Source organism: Sinocyclocheilus rhinocerous, unplaced genomic scaffold (genome assembly GCF_001515625.1).
Source record: "Sinocyclocheilus rhinocerous isolate Xijiao unplaced genomic scaffold, SAMN03320098_v1.1 scaffold2790, whole genome shotgun sequence".
Lineage (NCBI taxonomy): Eukaryota > Metazoa > Chordata > Actinopteri > Cypriniformes > Cyprinidae > Sinocyclocheilus > Sinocyclocheilus rhinocerous.
Genome location: NW_015644614.1, coordinates 118,234 through 133,411, shown reverse-complemented (window position 1 = coordinate 133,411; position 15,178 = coordinate 118,234). Strand labels below are relative to the sequence as shown.

Genomic DNA, 15,178 nt, shown 5'->3' with positions numbered 1-15,178 from the left:
AGGAACTGCTTTATCCGTTTTGTAGTGTGACGGGCCCATTGTCTTGCATGAAAACGGCAGGCTGAATGGGAGATGCTTGTAGGGAAGGTACCGGTTCTGATAAACTGTTGCATTCACCCTGCTATGTAGCTGTATAAGAGGTCAAACTCCTGCTGCAGAAAACATCCCCCAAACCATGACACTTCCTCCTCCACCTTTCACTGACTTCTTTACACACTTGGGCTTCAGTCTTTCCCCAGACAAGCTACACAAAATAGCAGGCGATTCATTGCTGATTTTGAACGCAATTTTGTGTACCTTGTCAGTGAACTACGGCTCTGTGTAGTAAATGCCGCTCCATCTGAAAGCACGTGCTGGAGATTTACTACTAATCACAGAAGCGGCTTTACTGACGAGATGCGCATGAAAATCGCATTCGATTTTTTGCACAGCCCTAGTTCATAGGAGTTTGATTCTGGCCTGTGTCATTTCCTGATCCCATAGTCTTCTCTTCTAGTGCTTGAGCTCAGTCTGATAGTGAGAAAAATCAGCACTGATGGGTGCTAAATTAAAACGCAAGCACAAACCGCGTGACTAAGAAGCAATCAGGCTGTGCTGATCCCCCAGCCGGGAATGGAGCGCGTGGCCGGGAGACTGGGGCTTGCTCTTGGGCTGCAGCAGTGCTCCTGGAGTGTGGCCACATGGGAAATTACTTCAGGGAACCGCTGCCTGAAGCATGAAATTGAACCCATCCGGTGCATCTGACTGGATCCCTCCATATTATTTAAAAATAATTATGTAGCAAAACTCTGTGCAAGGTTATAATAGGCCCAGGCCTTTGTCTCCTGGATCAACTTGACACCTATCAATATGAAAGCAACACAGTCTTGTGAATGACAAAATGTCACAATGATAATGCAAACTGACAAAAACCTTACAAATAACAAAATAAAAAAAGAGTTCACTGAAGTTCACTGAATTTCAGTATAAACTGAAGCATTTGCTGATGTTGAAATAAAACAACATATTCTCCATCTAATTCCACTGTAATGTCTATTCAGGGCTTTACTCATCTGCCACAAATGTTATGTCTTAACAACCATACTTTGTACTTACAAAGTCGAGTGAGTTTAATAAAGAGTGTGAAAAGTTTTACATTTATTAAACTACTCTTAACAAGCTAAAAGCAAATGCCTCTGATATATCATGAAGAGGTTTGTGATTAAACCAACTCAATTGGTTGGGGTGCACCAACCAATTTCTAAGGAATAATGAACCCAATCAGACTCATGATCTCAAGATCAATCTTGGAGATGGACACATTTCTGAAAGCAACATTAGGGACAGAGGTTAATTTTAACCTTTTAACCGGTTAATCGACCGTAAGAATTTTGACCGATTAATACAATCAGTTAAACGGTTTAAAAGTCATTTAATTATTTATTTTTTCAGTAATTTATCAAAATATTTAAAAAGGTTTGCTGCATGGTTAAAATATGCTACGTGTATAAAAATTGTGTTTTTAGGGGGGAAAAACATAAGTCGCGTATAAGTCGCATTTTATTAGGCTATTTCATTCAGAAATAGGCCTAATGCCGACGCGAAATGTTTACAAACATTATAATTATTTAATAAACACTGTAAACATAGCTAGGTTATTTTAGTTCCCCTCACTCCACAACAAATCCTTTCAATTAACAGTATTTAGAAAATAACAAGAATTAAAAATATAAAAAGCTATAGCAATATAAACGACAAGCCAAAACGAATTCATTTAGGCTAAAACGAAACTGAAAACAACGTTGGGTCTCTCATTCCACACAAAATCAAAAGTTTCCGTATTCGCGATGTATTTGAATGGCAAATTATTATTTATTATGTACTTCACTCGCATTCCAATCAGTGTTCATTTTGACAGCAAATTTTGATTTAGTTTTAGTCATAGTTTTGACTTTCGACTAAAATGCCATTTAGTTTTAGTCATATTTTAGTCACCTGAATTGTTTTTAGTTTTAGTCTAGTTTTAGTCGACTAAATCTACAGTAAATTTAGTCGGCTAAAATCTAATGGGGTTAGTTACAGTGTAATGCGTTTATTAAGCATTTCTCCAAAATTTCCAAACTCATTATATAGGTTTGATATTAAGGTTTTATCATGATAGACACCGATTTAACTGCGGTGACACACAACATGCCTTTATGTTAAATGGATAGTTCACCCCAAAATGAAAATTTGATGTTTATCTGCTTACCCCCAGGGCATCCAAGATGCGCGTGCACGGCATCCGGTGCGTGAGGTGTGTACGCGCTCTGGCGTAGTTTACGCAAGCGCCGGAAGTGATCTCTTGCGCGTATACGTCACTCATTGTTTACACAGTGCACAGTCATTGTAGGTACGATGGCTAATCAAAATGGTACTTACTTGTGCTTATCCGGATTGTTCAAACCGACTTAAAACGAAAAGATTACTTTCTCTCACGCAAACTCATTCAGGAGTGGTGACTTTCCACGTATTCCCAACTTCTGAGCCTGCTCGCCTGAAGTTATGGTTGATTGCTCTTCGGCTGGATGTCAACACACCCATTAACGTAAACTACGCCAGAGCGCGTACACACCTCACGCACCGGATGCCGTGCGCGCGTTTTGATGCCGCTTTCTGCCGTCTGTTTCCTTTCACACATCACAAAAATGAACCGAAACTCCGCATACTAGGCTTTTTTATTTATTTGTTGCACAGTTTTTCTTTCATTTTCTTAATTTATTATTTAAGTAAAAATATGTTTCTCGTATAGGCCTATTTATTTGTTATATATATATACAGCCTAGCTTTACTATGTTTTTCTCTGCTCGCAGAAGCGCTGCAGGTGCGTGATGTGATATGAAGACCATGTGACTCCTCATGTTCTGTTGTTTGCTGCTTTTTGCGCATGTAAAGTCAATCCCCGGGAAACAAATGTTAGTATTTTTAACGGGTCACAGACACTTATCCTTTCTAATTTAAAATAATCTTGTCGGTTAACGGTTAACAATCGGTTAACGAGCGTCGGTTGTCGGTTAGGAAAAATAACCAAAATGAACATCCCTACTTTGAGTGTAACTAAAGAGAAACATTGCCACACATTGATTGAGGACATTGTTCTCAGAAGCAGAGGTCTTGCAAGCATGTTGAATATTTTCTATACTGTGTGTTTCTTGGTAAAAATGTTTACAGATATATTTTTATTTTCTCATTTGGTAGCCAATTACAGTCCAATGTAGGCAGTCTGTCTTTGTTTCTCTGGATTCAATCAACACTGAAAGGTGAGCACTGAATGTGAAGTGTAACTTGTTTGAATGTCCAACCGCAAGAAATACAATATTTTTATATTTTCCCAATGAAATATGAATTATGAATTAGCATGTTGCTATGTGGTTGCAAAGGGTGGTTGAAAGGGCATTGATAGGTGGTTGCGTACAGTTTAAAAAAATAAATAAATATATAAAAAATAAAAAAAATAAAAATTTCACACGAACCTTCAAAAATTCTGGGTAATTTGGGGTTCTTTCAAGAATATTTAAATAAATCTTACCAACCTGAAACTTTTGAACAGTAGTGTAATTTTGAATGTTCATTTCCCCTACAGTTGGATTACCTTTTCTGTCATCTAACAATCGCAAGTAAATCTAATCTATAATGTCAAAAAATGTATATCCAGTAAAGTACTGCAAATTGACTTGTAGCATTTAGACATTTAAAGTTGTTGCATTAGCAAGCACCACTAATTAAGCTCCTCACAGTCTATCATAATTCACCATAACAAGATTTCTAGTCCAGGTCTGTATAAAGAAATAAAGGTTTATCAATAAAAGGCAAAAAGTTTGACCAGAGACCCTTCCGTATATGCAAATCTATCCTGCAACAGCTGGAGGGGCCAAGAAATGACCCTTCATCCAACCCTAATTTTCACACACACACAGAGCACTGTAAATGTGCCTTTCAAATGCACACAAGCACACACTTCATCAAGCTGATTAATTACCACCCAATCACGGCAAGGTACTCACCTCATTTTTCATAATCATGCCAGCATATGATCCCAGATTTGGTTTTGAACAAGCACCCGAGTCATGTCCGCACACTCCTGTTTATTACTTTTTAATGCAACCATAATGACTGCCCCACTGGTCCCATTGATCAAGATATCCCATAAAACCACAGACCCCAGGCCGTTTTTCAATATTACTGACTTAATATTTCCAGGTTGAGGACAACATGATAGCCTGCTGTAATGACATGCCAGTACTTATATTCTGCATTACCAGAGGGAGGCTAATGTTTGGGGAATCTAGACCTATTTGAGGCACAAAGAGGTGTTTGTGTGAAGAAGCCGTGAAGAACTATGATCCATGTGTTCAAAAGCCTCTACAGAGGTTCTCCTTCTATCAGAGCAAAGCTGAGAGCAATTTTGAAAAGCAATCTAACACAGGCAAAGGGATATTGGGAGAATGTGTCTGGATACCATTGCAAGCTTTGACCTTGGACTAGTGGGAATACATGTATGTATGTGTGTGTGTGTGTACTGTATGTCTTCAAAGCTATACGAGTGCCTTTACCTCAGTGCATTTGATCAGCATTCAGACATGCATGTGGGCTGATTTGGATGGACATTAAAGGTGACCTATTATGCCCTCTGATGACCCCAGAGTGTGTGTGTGTGAAGTTTTAGCTCAAAATACCTTACAGATCATTTTTATAGCTTGTTAAAATTGGCACTTTTAGGGTACGAGCCAAAACGTGCTGTTTTCGTCTTTCCCTTTAAATGCAAATGAGCTGGTGCTCCCGGAGAAGAGGGCGGAGCTTCAAAAGCTCAAACTCCGGCAATAACGGTGCTAGCCTTTGCAAATAAACACTCCACTATTAGTACAAGCCTGTTATCTTGACAGAAAACCCACTCGGTTTAAAAGTCAGTCATCTTATTGTACTGTGCATAAAAAATGCACTTTATGAATTACACAGACGGGAGCACGGCGCGATAAAAATAACTCATGGTGCCATACAAACTTTATAAGCCCCACTTGTGATTATGAGCTCGACTAATTCCAGCGGTCGACTTCACATTGCTTTCATATGCAATTTATAACTCCCACATTCCTATTTACTATCATTCTGGTAGCACGTGAAGGCAGCATCAGTGAAAACTAGGGATGTAACGATTCACTCAACTCATGATTTCACGATTCGATTCGATTCACGATTTTTTTTAACAAAATGAGATTTAAGACAAATTATAAATTAAATGTGTCCTTTTATTATTTGAATCGTCACATATTTAAATCGATTTTCAACCGGCTCGCGGTTAATCGTTACATAACTAGTGAAGACAGACAATGGTAGCTTTAGCAACATTAGCCTTACAAAGTGGCGGGGCCTGTGGCCAATGTGACGTCACATTAGCACCAAGTCGGAAAACAGGTAGTTGGGAGACACTGCTTATGATTTATGGGGATTAAAAAAAAGGAGTGGGTGGATTTTTATAATTATAGGGTGGTTGTGTACACACACTGCCAACACAATTTATGCCCAAACACCATGCAATAGTGAATTTTGCATAATAGGTCCCCTTTAACAAGCAAGATGCACGGAAGTATACATTTCCAAACATAGTCTAGGTCTCCCTCATCCTTTCCTGGCTAGGATGCTGTAGCCAGAAGAAAAAAACACACCCAAATCATAGTTGATCAAGTTTTCAACTTGATCTTGCGATCACTGAACTGGAAGCTCCACTTTCCTTCAGATGTCAGAAAGTAAAGGAAAGTGAGACAGAACTGCTCCTGGCTCAGAAATGAAGAAACAACCAAATCAGAGCACACGGAATATCATGATTTGAGTGGACAATATCAATTACTAGTACACAAGAGAGTGAGTTATGCCAGGGGCATTAGCATTACTGCTGCCAATCAGCAGCTGGAGCCTAATTCAGCCAACAGCAAAATCACATCACATGGCCAGTGAGGAAGGCTCAGTCCACAGCTTAAAATAACAACTACCGAGATTGCCATACAGCCACAGGCAATCCTTCATAGAAAAACAAACTAAAAAGAACTGGATGCATGCAAATAAAAGTCAAAACTCCACTAACATAGTTTATGTTCATGACAAATAGGTTTACTATTACAGAGAAAACGGTCTAAATATATGAATATGCAGTAATCTGAGCATTTACACAGCCTTTGAAAGTAGAACCCTATAGGGTGAATTCCAAATGGTGTTATTAAAATAATCCAATTTGGAATGAGCAATAATGGATGCAGAAGCATTATCTGCCTACGAACACACATTTTAACTGCTATAAAGATTAATTTTCCTGCTACTTTATCAAGACAGCATTCTGATTAAATTTTTTTAAGTAGTCTCTTATGCTCACCAAGACTGTTTATTTGATCAAATATGCAGTAAAAAAAAACAAAAACAAAAAAAACCAGCAATATTGTGAAATATTATTATAATTTAAAATAACAGTTTTTTTTATTTTAGTATATTTTAAAAGGTATTTTATTCCTGTGAAGTTGAATTTTCACTAGCCATTACTCCAGTTTTCAGTGTCACATTATTCTTCAGAAACCATTCTAATATGCTGAATTGGTGTGTTTTATTATCATTGTTGAAAACAGCTATGCTGCTTTTTTCATGAAATATATAATTTTTCAAGATTTGTTGTTAAGTAGAAAGTTCAAAAGAATGGCATTTATTAAAATCTTTCATGACATTATAAATGCACTTACTGTCAATTTTGATCAATTTAATGCATCCTTGCTAAACAAAACTGGAAAAAAATTAACCCAAACTTATGGTAGTGTAACTCTAACAATTAAATAAAATTTAATCAAATTAAATACTTTTTTTTTTTCTATGGGACTGAAGTTATAATCAAGGTATGGTGATGCACCCTTTCAAATGAAATTTGCCTATAGGTTTTCAAGCTTTTACTTGGACAAAAATGATCAGAATCAGTCAACAGAATAAAACACATGCACACACACACTCATACATTCACTCATACTCACTGCAGGTGGAGTCTGCTTCATCCGAACCATCTGGACACTCCGGTTCTCCATCACACCTCCATCGGGCCGGGAGACACTGCCCATTCTTACATGCAAAGTCTGTTGTGGCACATGTCTTTTTTGCTGTTGAAGAAAAGAGAGAAAGGTAAGTATAAGGGCATATACATTAAGGCTGTGTTTACACAAGAGGTATATTTGAGTTCAAAGGTCAGTTTCTGATGTACCTGCTTTTTCGGAAGGCGGAATAACTATTTTCCAACAACAGTGAAACAAACCAGACTACTAAATCTAGTCTGCAGGAGATGCCATGACAAAATTAGATCACTTGAGAAACTTGCACTAGATAACAACTGTTCTGGTGCAGAAATAAAGAAAAACATGAGCAGTAAAAGCCCCACGCTTCAGATTTAAACAACAAACGGCAAGTGATATGAGACTAAGTGCACCGCGTGTCTCTGTCGTTTCTTCTTGTTGCATTTATAGTTTAATTGGGAAGATAATTTGAATCAATTGAACACACAGCTCCAGTGGGAACAATTACAAAGGCCGAGGTACACATGTCTGTGAATTTATGAACCCTTACTTTTGTTTGTGTATGTGTGTGGCTGAAGACTGCTTTGCTTTACGTCCAGTAAATTTGTCGCTGGGTAAAAGAGCCTGAAGGGAGTGCAATTGATGATGTTGTCAGCTCTCTGGGAGGGATACCAATAAGAGCTTTATCAGTCAGAGAGGACACAGTGATTTAACACTGTTCACTCGTTTGGCTTTTATCATGTGCATCAATTGAACACATGCAGTGCCTGGTCTGGGTGGGTGTGCTATTCTCGAATGCCAAAAATTAATTCTGTTTTTTTCCCCCGCAATCGATACACCTATAGTAAATCAATCAGCTGAAACAACATACTTTTATTTTTATTTTTTTTAAAGGTAACATGAAACCTGAAACATTCCGAACCAATTTTGTTTCTATAATATTATGTAATTCGAGGGAAAATAGGACAACATTCAGACCAGGGAAAAAAATAATAATAAATCTTTCGGCAACTGATTGGATGACAGAAGGTATTTGTGTCAACAGCTGAAAAAAAAATAGATAAGTTGTTTTAGAGGCTAAACAAGTTATTACATCCTGATGAAAATGTGGAAAATGTGCACCAAAATCGATTGTTCACAATAGGGCCAAGAAAGTGCATTAACAATGTAAATATGCACATTGACAACAATATGCACACATTGACAACAACATTTATTCAATGATTTGAAAAAAAAAAGACACAAATCTGCCAAAAAAAGTACACTCCTCCATCAAAATAGTATAAAACAGTTAACCTAAACGATCAAAAACCATTTTCGCTGATTGAAATAAAATAAATAAATATTAGATTAAAATCTTAAACTTAAAAAAACACAAAAAATACACAAAAATGTTGACTTAACAGCTATATATATATATATATATATATATATATATATATATATATCAGTCAAACAGATAAGAGGTGAAAAATCATGAAAACCAACCAAAAGACAGCAGAAAATGTCAAACAGTCACTGAATTGCAACAAACCAGACTGAAAGAGATATTCTGTGAAATTCTTCTTTGGAACGGTGAGCAAATCCCAGGCCCTTGCCTCCCATCAGAACAAGAGGATTTCTTCTAAGTCTCCCCTATCTCCCCAGCCCAAGCTACCTTACACTGAAACAAGCCTAGAGATTTAGCAACTTGCACATCATAGGGGCTATGTTCCCCTGCCCCTTATCTTCCTCTGGAACCCAGAGGCAGTATGTTATGGGTTGAGCACCTCCAAAGACTACAGAGAGAGGTGGTGGGTATGCTCTGAGCAGCGCTTAATTACCAAAGATCCTTCACTAGCCTTATCTCAAGGACAAAGCTTGACCTTGTCACACCCTTCATTCCTTTCAAGCTGAACATAATATTAATTTTCTTCAAGGTAAAGCATATCATTTTGTTCATTGTTAATGTAAGCCATTTGTAGGTTGATTCCACAAAATACCAAAAAAAAACAATAATTATACAGTACTTGTAGAGTAAAAAAAACTGTAATTACTAGTGATTAATTGCACCTAACATTAAAATTTGTAATCACAAATATATTTTCACACTGAATCCACTGTAGATGTATGTATAGAAACAACATAAAGACAATATATTTCAAATATTTGTTCAACGGCATCTTTTTGCTAAGCACTATGAATGAAGGCAAGTATCACAGATAGGAATAGTGAAACTGATGTCTCACTATGTCTATTACTAGATTTTTATCCATTTCTGGGTAAAAAAAAAAAAATCATATCATTCAACATAACAGTAAAATCTGTGCCATCATTTGTTAACATATAATAGGCATATATGTTGCATTGGTTTGAGAACACGTGTGAGCTCAAGTGTTGGTTTTACTAATTTTCCCGTAGGACTGCCAATGCAGGCAGGCAGCTTCAAGCACCGACTCATGGGATGTGCTGATTAAAAGATGGTATGTATTACAAGCAGCAAATACTTCATTATGCAGATACTCACACTAGGCACACATACATAAAGATTGCATGTACTGTGCCTTGATTTGTGAGCCATACAAAAATCATAAATCATGCACAAGGCTGCACAAACAATAAGCGCACACACTCTGACTTACAACAATCATCACATGTCATATATAACCATCAGGCCTGTCGCTGTGCAAATGTTATTTTTCTCTATTTCCCTGGGACTTCCAGGAATTGAGTGTGTATTAGTGTGTAGAAACAAAGCAAGAGATGTGCGTGTGAGTTTTCTGCAAAAGTAGGCAAAGCCATGACATTCCCAATGATTACTGACAGGACTGCTGATCTGTGATGGTTAGCGGATCGGTGACCTCTTTGTGTCCGCTGCCAGCGTTCCACAGAATGGGCAGTCTGCACGGGAAACAAATGCAGCTCAAGGTCAGCATCCTTCAATTTTCACAAACCATTTCCTCCAATCTTCACAGGGAACTAAGACCACAGTCTAAACACACTTGACACATTCAGCTTCCTGAAAACTGCCAAATTACCAATGCAATTTTAAAAAGCAATGAAGCAGATGGGAAACTGTCATTCAATCTACTTCAGCATGGTCTAAAGAGCTACTTAAACACTATGAGCTATGCACTTTATTGCTTTATTTGCTTACTTTGTGGTAACAAACTAATGCCTGAAGGTGGTTAAGACGTGAACAGCTTTTTGAAGCAGTAGTCATTTATAAGATTCTAGGCACTCTACGCTGGTCTAATGCTTGTTAAGTTTGATGCAAAATTCAATAGTCTAAGCAGCTGGAAGAAATAAATCAGTGATACCAGATCAGAGGTCTATAGCGTGCTGTTTGGGGAGGTGCTGTGATTGACTGGCTGTGGTTTATGTGGTTCTGAGGACTCGTTTGAGATAAGAGAGCCCACCTATTATAGGATAAGGCAATCGCAGAGCCATCTTGAGCAGGGCTATAAACATGGACAGGTCATAATCGTAAATGAAGTCTGTGAAGAGAGGCGCCTCAGTGGGTCACCTTTTTCTAGTGGGATCCCTTTATTTCTTCACTTGTCTGTTTCAGTCTCTCTGTCATTATAGCCATTCAAATCATATAACATTTTAAAGCACAACGCTGGCATGAAGGATGAGCGATATATTGAATATTTGGAATATATTGTTGATGATTTTGTTCGCAACAGAACACAGTAAAAACAAATCTAAGGTATAAATATAAACAAAAATTATTCCTCCTATAATGAAATGGAAAATGTGATTATTACAAAATGTGACTAATATTTTATTTTTTTTCTAAGCATTTCATTTACTAATCTATGTGAGCAAATACATGAATACTGCATAAATATTGATATATGCATAAATATATTACAGATATCATATTGATCATGATTATTTAATCAATTTCACACATCTTTCTTTTGTTTTGTTAAAGGGGTCATATGATGCGATTTCAAGTTTTCCTTTCTCTTTGGAGTGTTACAAGCTGATTGTGCATAGATAAGATCCCTGAAGTTGCAAAGACTAAAGTCTCAAAACCAAAGAGATATTCTTTATCAAAGTTAAGACTTTGCCACGCCCCCCTAAAACGGCTCGTTCTAACACGCCCCCACATATCTACCTCACTATGTGGAAATATTAGCATAATGCCGCCCAAATGTGCACGCAAAGAAAGAAGGCGTGGTTTCAGTAACCGCAGTTAGTGTTGAAGCAGCCATGTCAGGGAGACGCTGTGTGTTTCAGTGCGATAGCAAAAGCACTTTATTTGGCCTTCCGAAAGTAGATGCATTTAGGAATCTTTAAGATTTAATTACTTAAGGTGTGTGTGTGTGTGTGTGCGTGTGTGCGTGCGCGCGTGTGTGTGTGTGAGCGAGAGAGAGAGGGGGTCACTCACAGTGGAGTCAGCTGTCTTAACAGTGGCTTGTGTACTGCAAACACATACCAGCTTCATCACTGTGTCTGTCACGCGACTCTGTTCCCCTTTCGGGCTCTGTCTTTACATTTATTTTGAAAGCTGAAGCTGCGATTATGGTAAGGGGCATTACATTTCCGACGAGTGCTTGCGGTGTTCGGCCAATCACAATGCACTGGGTCAGCTGGCCAATCAGAGCAGACTACGCTTGTCGGAAGGAGGGACTTTGTAGAAAACGAAGCGTTTGAGAGAGGCGGGGCATAGAAGACCTACAATAATGTACAGTATTTAAAAAATAATGTGTTTTTTGAACATTAAAGCATGTCAACATATTCTGTAACACCAAATACACAAAATAATGATCTTTAAAAAAGCATCATATGACCCCTTTAACACATTTAGTTTTTACATATTAATTTTTTTTTTTCACATTTTTATTTATTTATTTTTTTTACAAGAAAGAAAAAATAATAAATCAGCTCTTTAGAAATCAAAGAATAACATGAAACAAATATGCCCTACATGGCATGTTACAAAAAGTTTGTGTACAGAGCTGTATGGCCATCCATTCTTCTTGATGTATACACACAGAAAGACAAGCATACACAGAACCATGTGCAATTCATACTCTAGTAATTTGCCTCCCACTACAGCCTAGTTCTGTAAGATTTACTGCCTGTATTATCACAGTACTGTTTCTGAGACCACTTGTTTAGTAACCTATACTTATGTAGCACACACAGACTTCGAAATGTGAAAAGCATTACTACATATATATACACAGGTACAAAAAATATTGACCTTTTTCATGATATTCTAATTTTTTGAGATGTACCTGTATATATATATATATTTTTTTTTTAATTATTATTATTGCTTCCATATACCTGCAAAAACATTACATACCATACATATCACCATACATCTGTGAGTTATATAATATACAGTAGTTAGCAAATAATATACTTGTTGCAAATGTAAATGAGCAAGTTAGAACCTACTGCTGAACATTTTGCACCATTAAACTTAAGTTGAAATGCAACTCCTTACGTGAGGCAAAATAAGTTAGAACCAACCTTAACAAGATAAACCGAAATTCACAGCGTTTTAAACAACTGCTCACCGATTTGAAAGCTGCTATATTATGTCATATTATGTAGACTACACATTACTTATGAACTAATAGCGCTAACGATTAGTAATTACTATTACTATTATTTATGTATTGCCTTAAAAACAAATAGTGCAGCCAAATTAAGTGTAGATTTATTTACAAACTAGCTAGTTACTAATTAGTAGTTACTAAGCCCCTAGTGTGGATTTTACATTATAATTTAAGTTTGAATTTACGAAAGGCTGATGCAACCATACCTAAACTTTTGCTAAAGTAAAAGTCTAGCAAGACTAGTGACCTAATGTCACAGTATATTTCATCTTCATGCATACTATGAGTGGTGGTCAATCTCTTTATTCCCATAGATATTAAATGTGAAAAATGCAACTACAATTCTTGATTCTTGCCGTTAGAATATCAACACAGTATCATGAAGTAAAATACTGCAATACTTTGAAATATTACAGTTTTTTTCCCGTACCTCCAGTGATTGCACCTAGAAACTCAGGTATCAACTCTGGGAGTGCAAAGTAAAAAAAGAAAAAAAAGAAGAAAAAAAAACTGGAATAAAATTAGAAATAATAAGCAAACAGACTGCAAAGGTAACAACAAGATTAAGGCTGAAACCCAGGTGGATTTCAAAGGGCACAATTGAACTCCTTTAAGGAAGTGAGCAGATAAAGCCCTGTGAGCTCAGCTTTACACTGACACTTCACAGCTCAATACCACACACTAATCTGCCTCAGCTGCTTCTGTATGCAGCTTGTATGAAAGCGTCTTCATCAGACACCTCTCTCGCCTTTTTATTTAACACTTCAAGGAATTTGAGTATCTCTGTGAAAGAGGTAAGACGGAGCGAGGCAGTTTTGACGGCACACTCGCACTCAAACACTCCCGAGTCAATAAACTCCCACACGTGAAAAGCTTAAGTTGAGCATTTTGTCTGGTTGAAGTTTGTTCTGGAATTGCATAATGCCTTCTCAAAGAGGAAAAAAGATAAATGCAGTGTGAAACTAGGTCCATTTGAAAGAGCAAGTGGCACAGGGACGTCCCACTGAATGGAGCATTAGGGAGTTGAAGGTAAGATGTAGTGCTACTGCTGCTGTCAGCAACTTGGCTGAAAAGTTTTCCTGAAGTGCTGATCCAGAACCAACTTCTAAAGGCCGGGACACACCAAGCCGACTTCAAAGAAATAGCGGCGACGAAAGCCGACGGTCTTGTCGCCTCTCGTCGGCAGCATCGGACAAAAAAGCTGCACTCGAACACACCGCACAGACTACAGCCGACAGCAAACTAGCACGTGCGTTCTGCGCATGCGTGAGAGGAATTAACTGTCTATATCAGCAGCTATCAATAGTATATATTCGTCATTCAAAAGGAGAAACCGAAACAAAAATATATACGGCCCCGGCCGACGCCGATTCAACATGTTGAATCGGGCAAACTGCCACCGACGTGAGCACGACGAGTGGAACACACCAAATAAACTAGCCCGACCGTCGCTCGCCGTTGGCCAGACGATGGCCAACGGCCTTTACAACTAAATGCAGCTAATCCATGCAGACATATGCAAACCTGGACTTAGGTCCTTACAGCAGCAGTTCAGAATGTCAGCCACAAGCCCAGCGGCATTATCTACAAGTGGAGTAGGGTTAAAAAACGATAACTGGATAGAAATTTTTAGGGTTTTTGAAATAAGTCGGCAAGGTTGCATTCATTTGATTAAGTTAAATATTTTTTACTAACTTGTTAATATTGTCAAATATTATTACAATTTAAATAACGGTTTTCTATTTTATTCCTGTGATGCAAAGCTGAATTTTCAGCATCCATTACTCCAGTCTTCAGTGTCACATGAACCTTTAGAAATCATTCAAACATGCTGATTTGGCGATCAAGAAACATTTCTTCTTATTAGTTGAAAATGGTTGTGCTACTTAATATTTTTGTTAAAACAGTGATACTTTTTTCATGATTCTTTAATGAACAGAAAGTTCACAAGAAAAGCATGGATTAAAAAAAATAATGGTAGTGTATTAAGTGTTTGTTTTTATTTAATTTACAGTTAGGAACAATTATTGGATTGCATTTATTGTTCCTCTGTGCCACGTTAAAAAGTATGTGTAAACAATTCTTTATTAAATTTATTTCTGATTTGTAATATCAGCTCTGTTGAAATGTGAAAATATCTCATCATTTAGCAACAAACTGTCAAGGGCAGTGAATGTAATAAGAATGTTTTGTCTTATTTTCAAATATTTCTTTTTTAAAAGTATTAAAAGAATCATTTAAGAACCAAAATCGAAAACCAAATCATTAAATTCCTTAAGATTCCCAATCCTAGGGAATTGAGCAGATTCTCAAGGGAAAGAGTGCAACTATGACCTGAGAGAAAAGCGAAGAATGGGTGAAGGAGAAAGCAGTTCCTATTAGCCTGTTTTATGTGTGTCCATTCCTCTCCGGCTGTCCTTTCCTTCTCTCCTGCTCCATTTATTTCCATTGATTTCTGGACTGTTGATGTTTCTCCTCAAACAAACAGGAGCATATCAAGCATAATCACACAGTAACCATTAAATAGGGCTGTTAATACATAAATATTTACACTGGCCAAAG

At 37.3% G+C, this 15,178-nt stretch overlaps 1 protein-coding gene across 3 annotated transcripts in view; it reads right to left on the bottom strand.

Moving 5' to 3' along the window:
• Positions 1-15,178, bottom strand: part of LOC107758363 (low-density lipoprotein receptor-related protein 8-like) — a 203,858-nt gene that overhangs the window by 88,332 nt on the left and 100,348 nt on the right. For all 3 annotated transcript variants that reach the window (XM_016576080.1, XM_016576078.1, XM_016576079.1), the window contains exon 3: positions 7,023-7,145. In XM_016576080.1, coding sequence (XP_016431566.1) covers positions 7,023-7,145 — 123 coding nt within the window. The remainder of the gene's footprint in view (positions 1-7,022; positions 7,146-15,178) is intronic.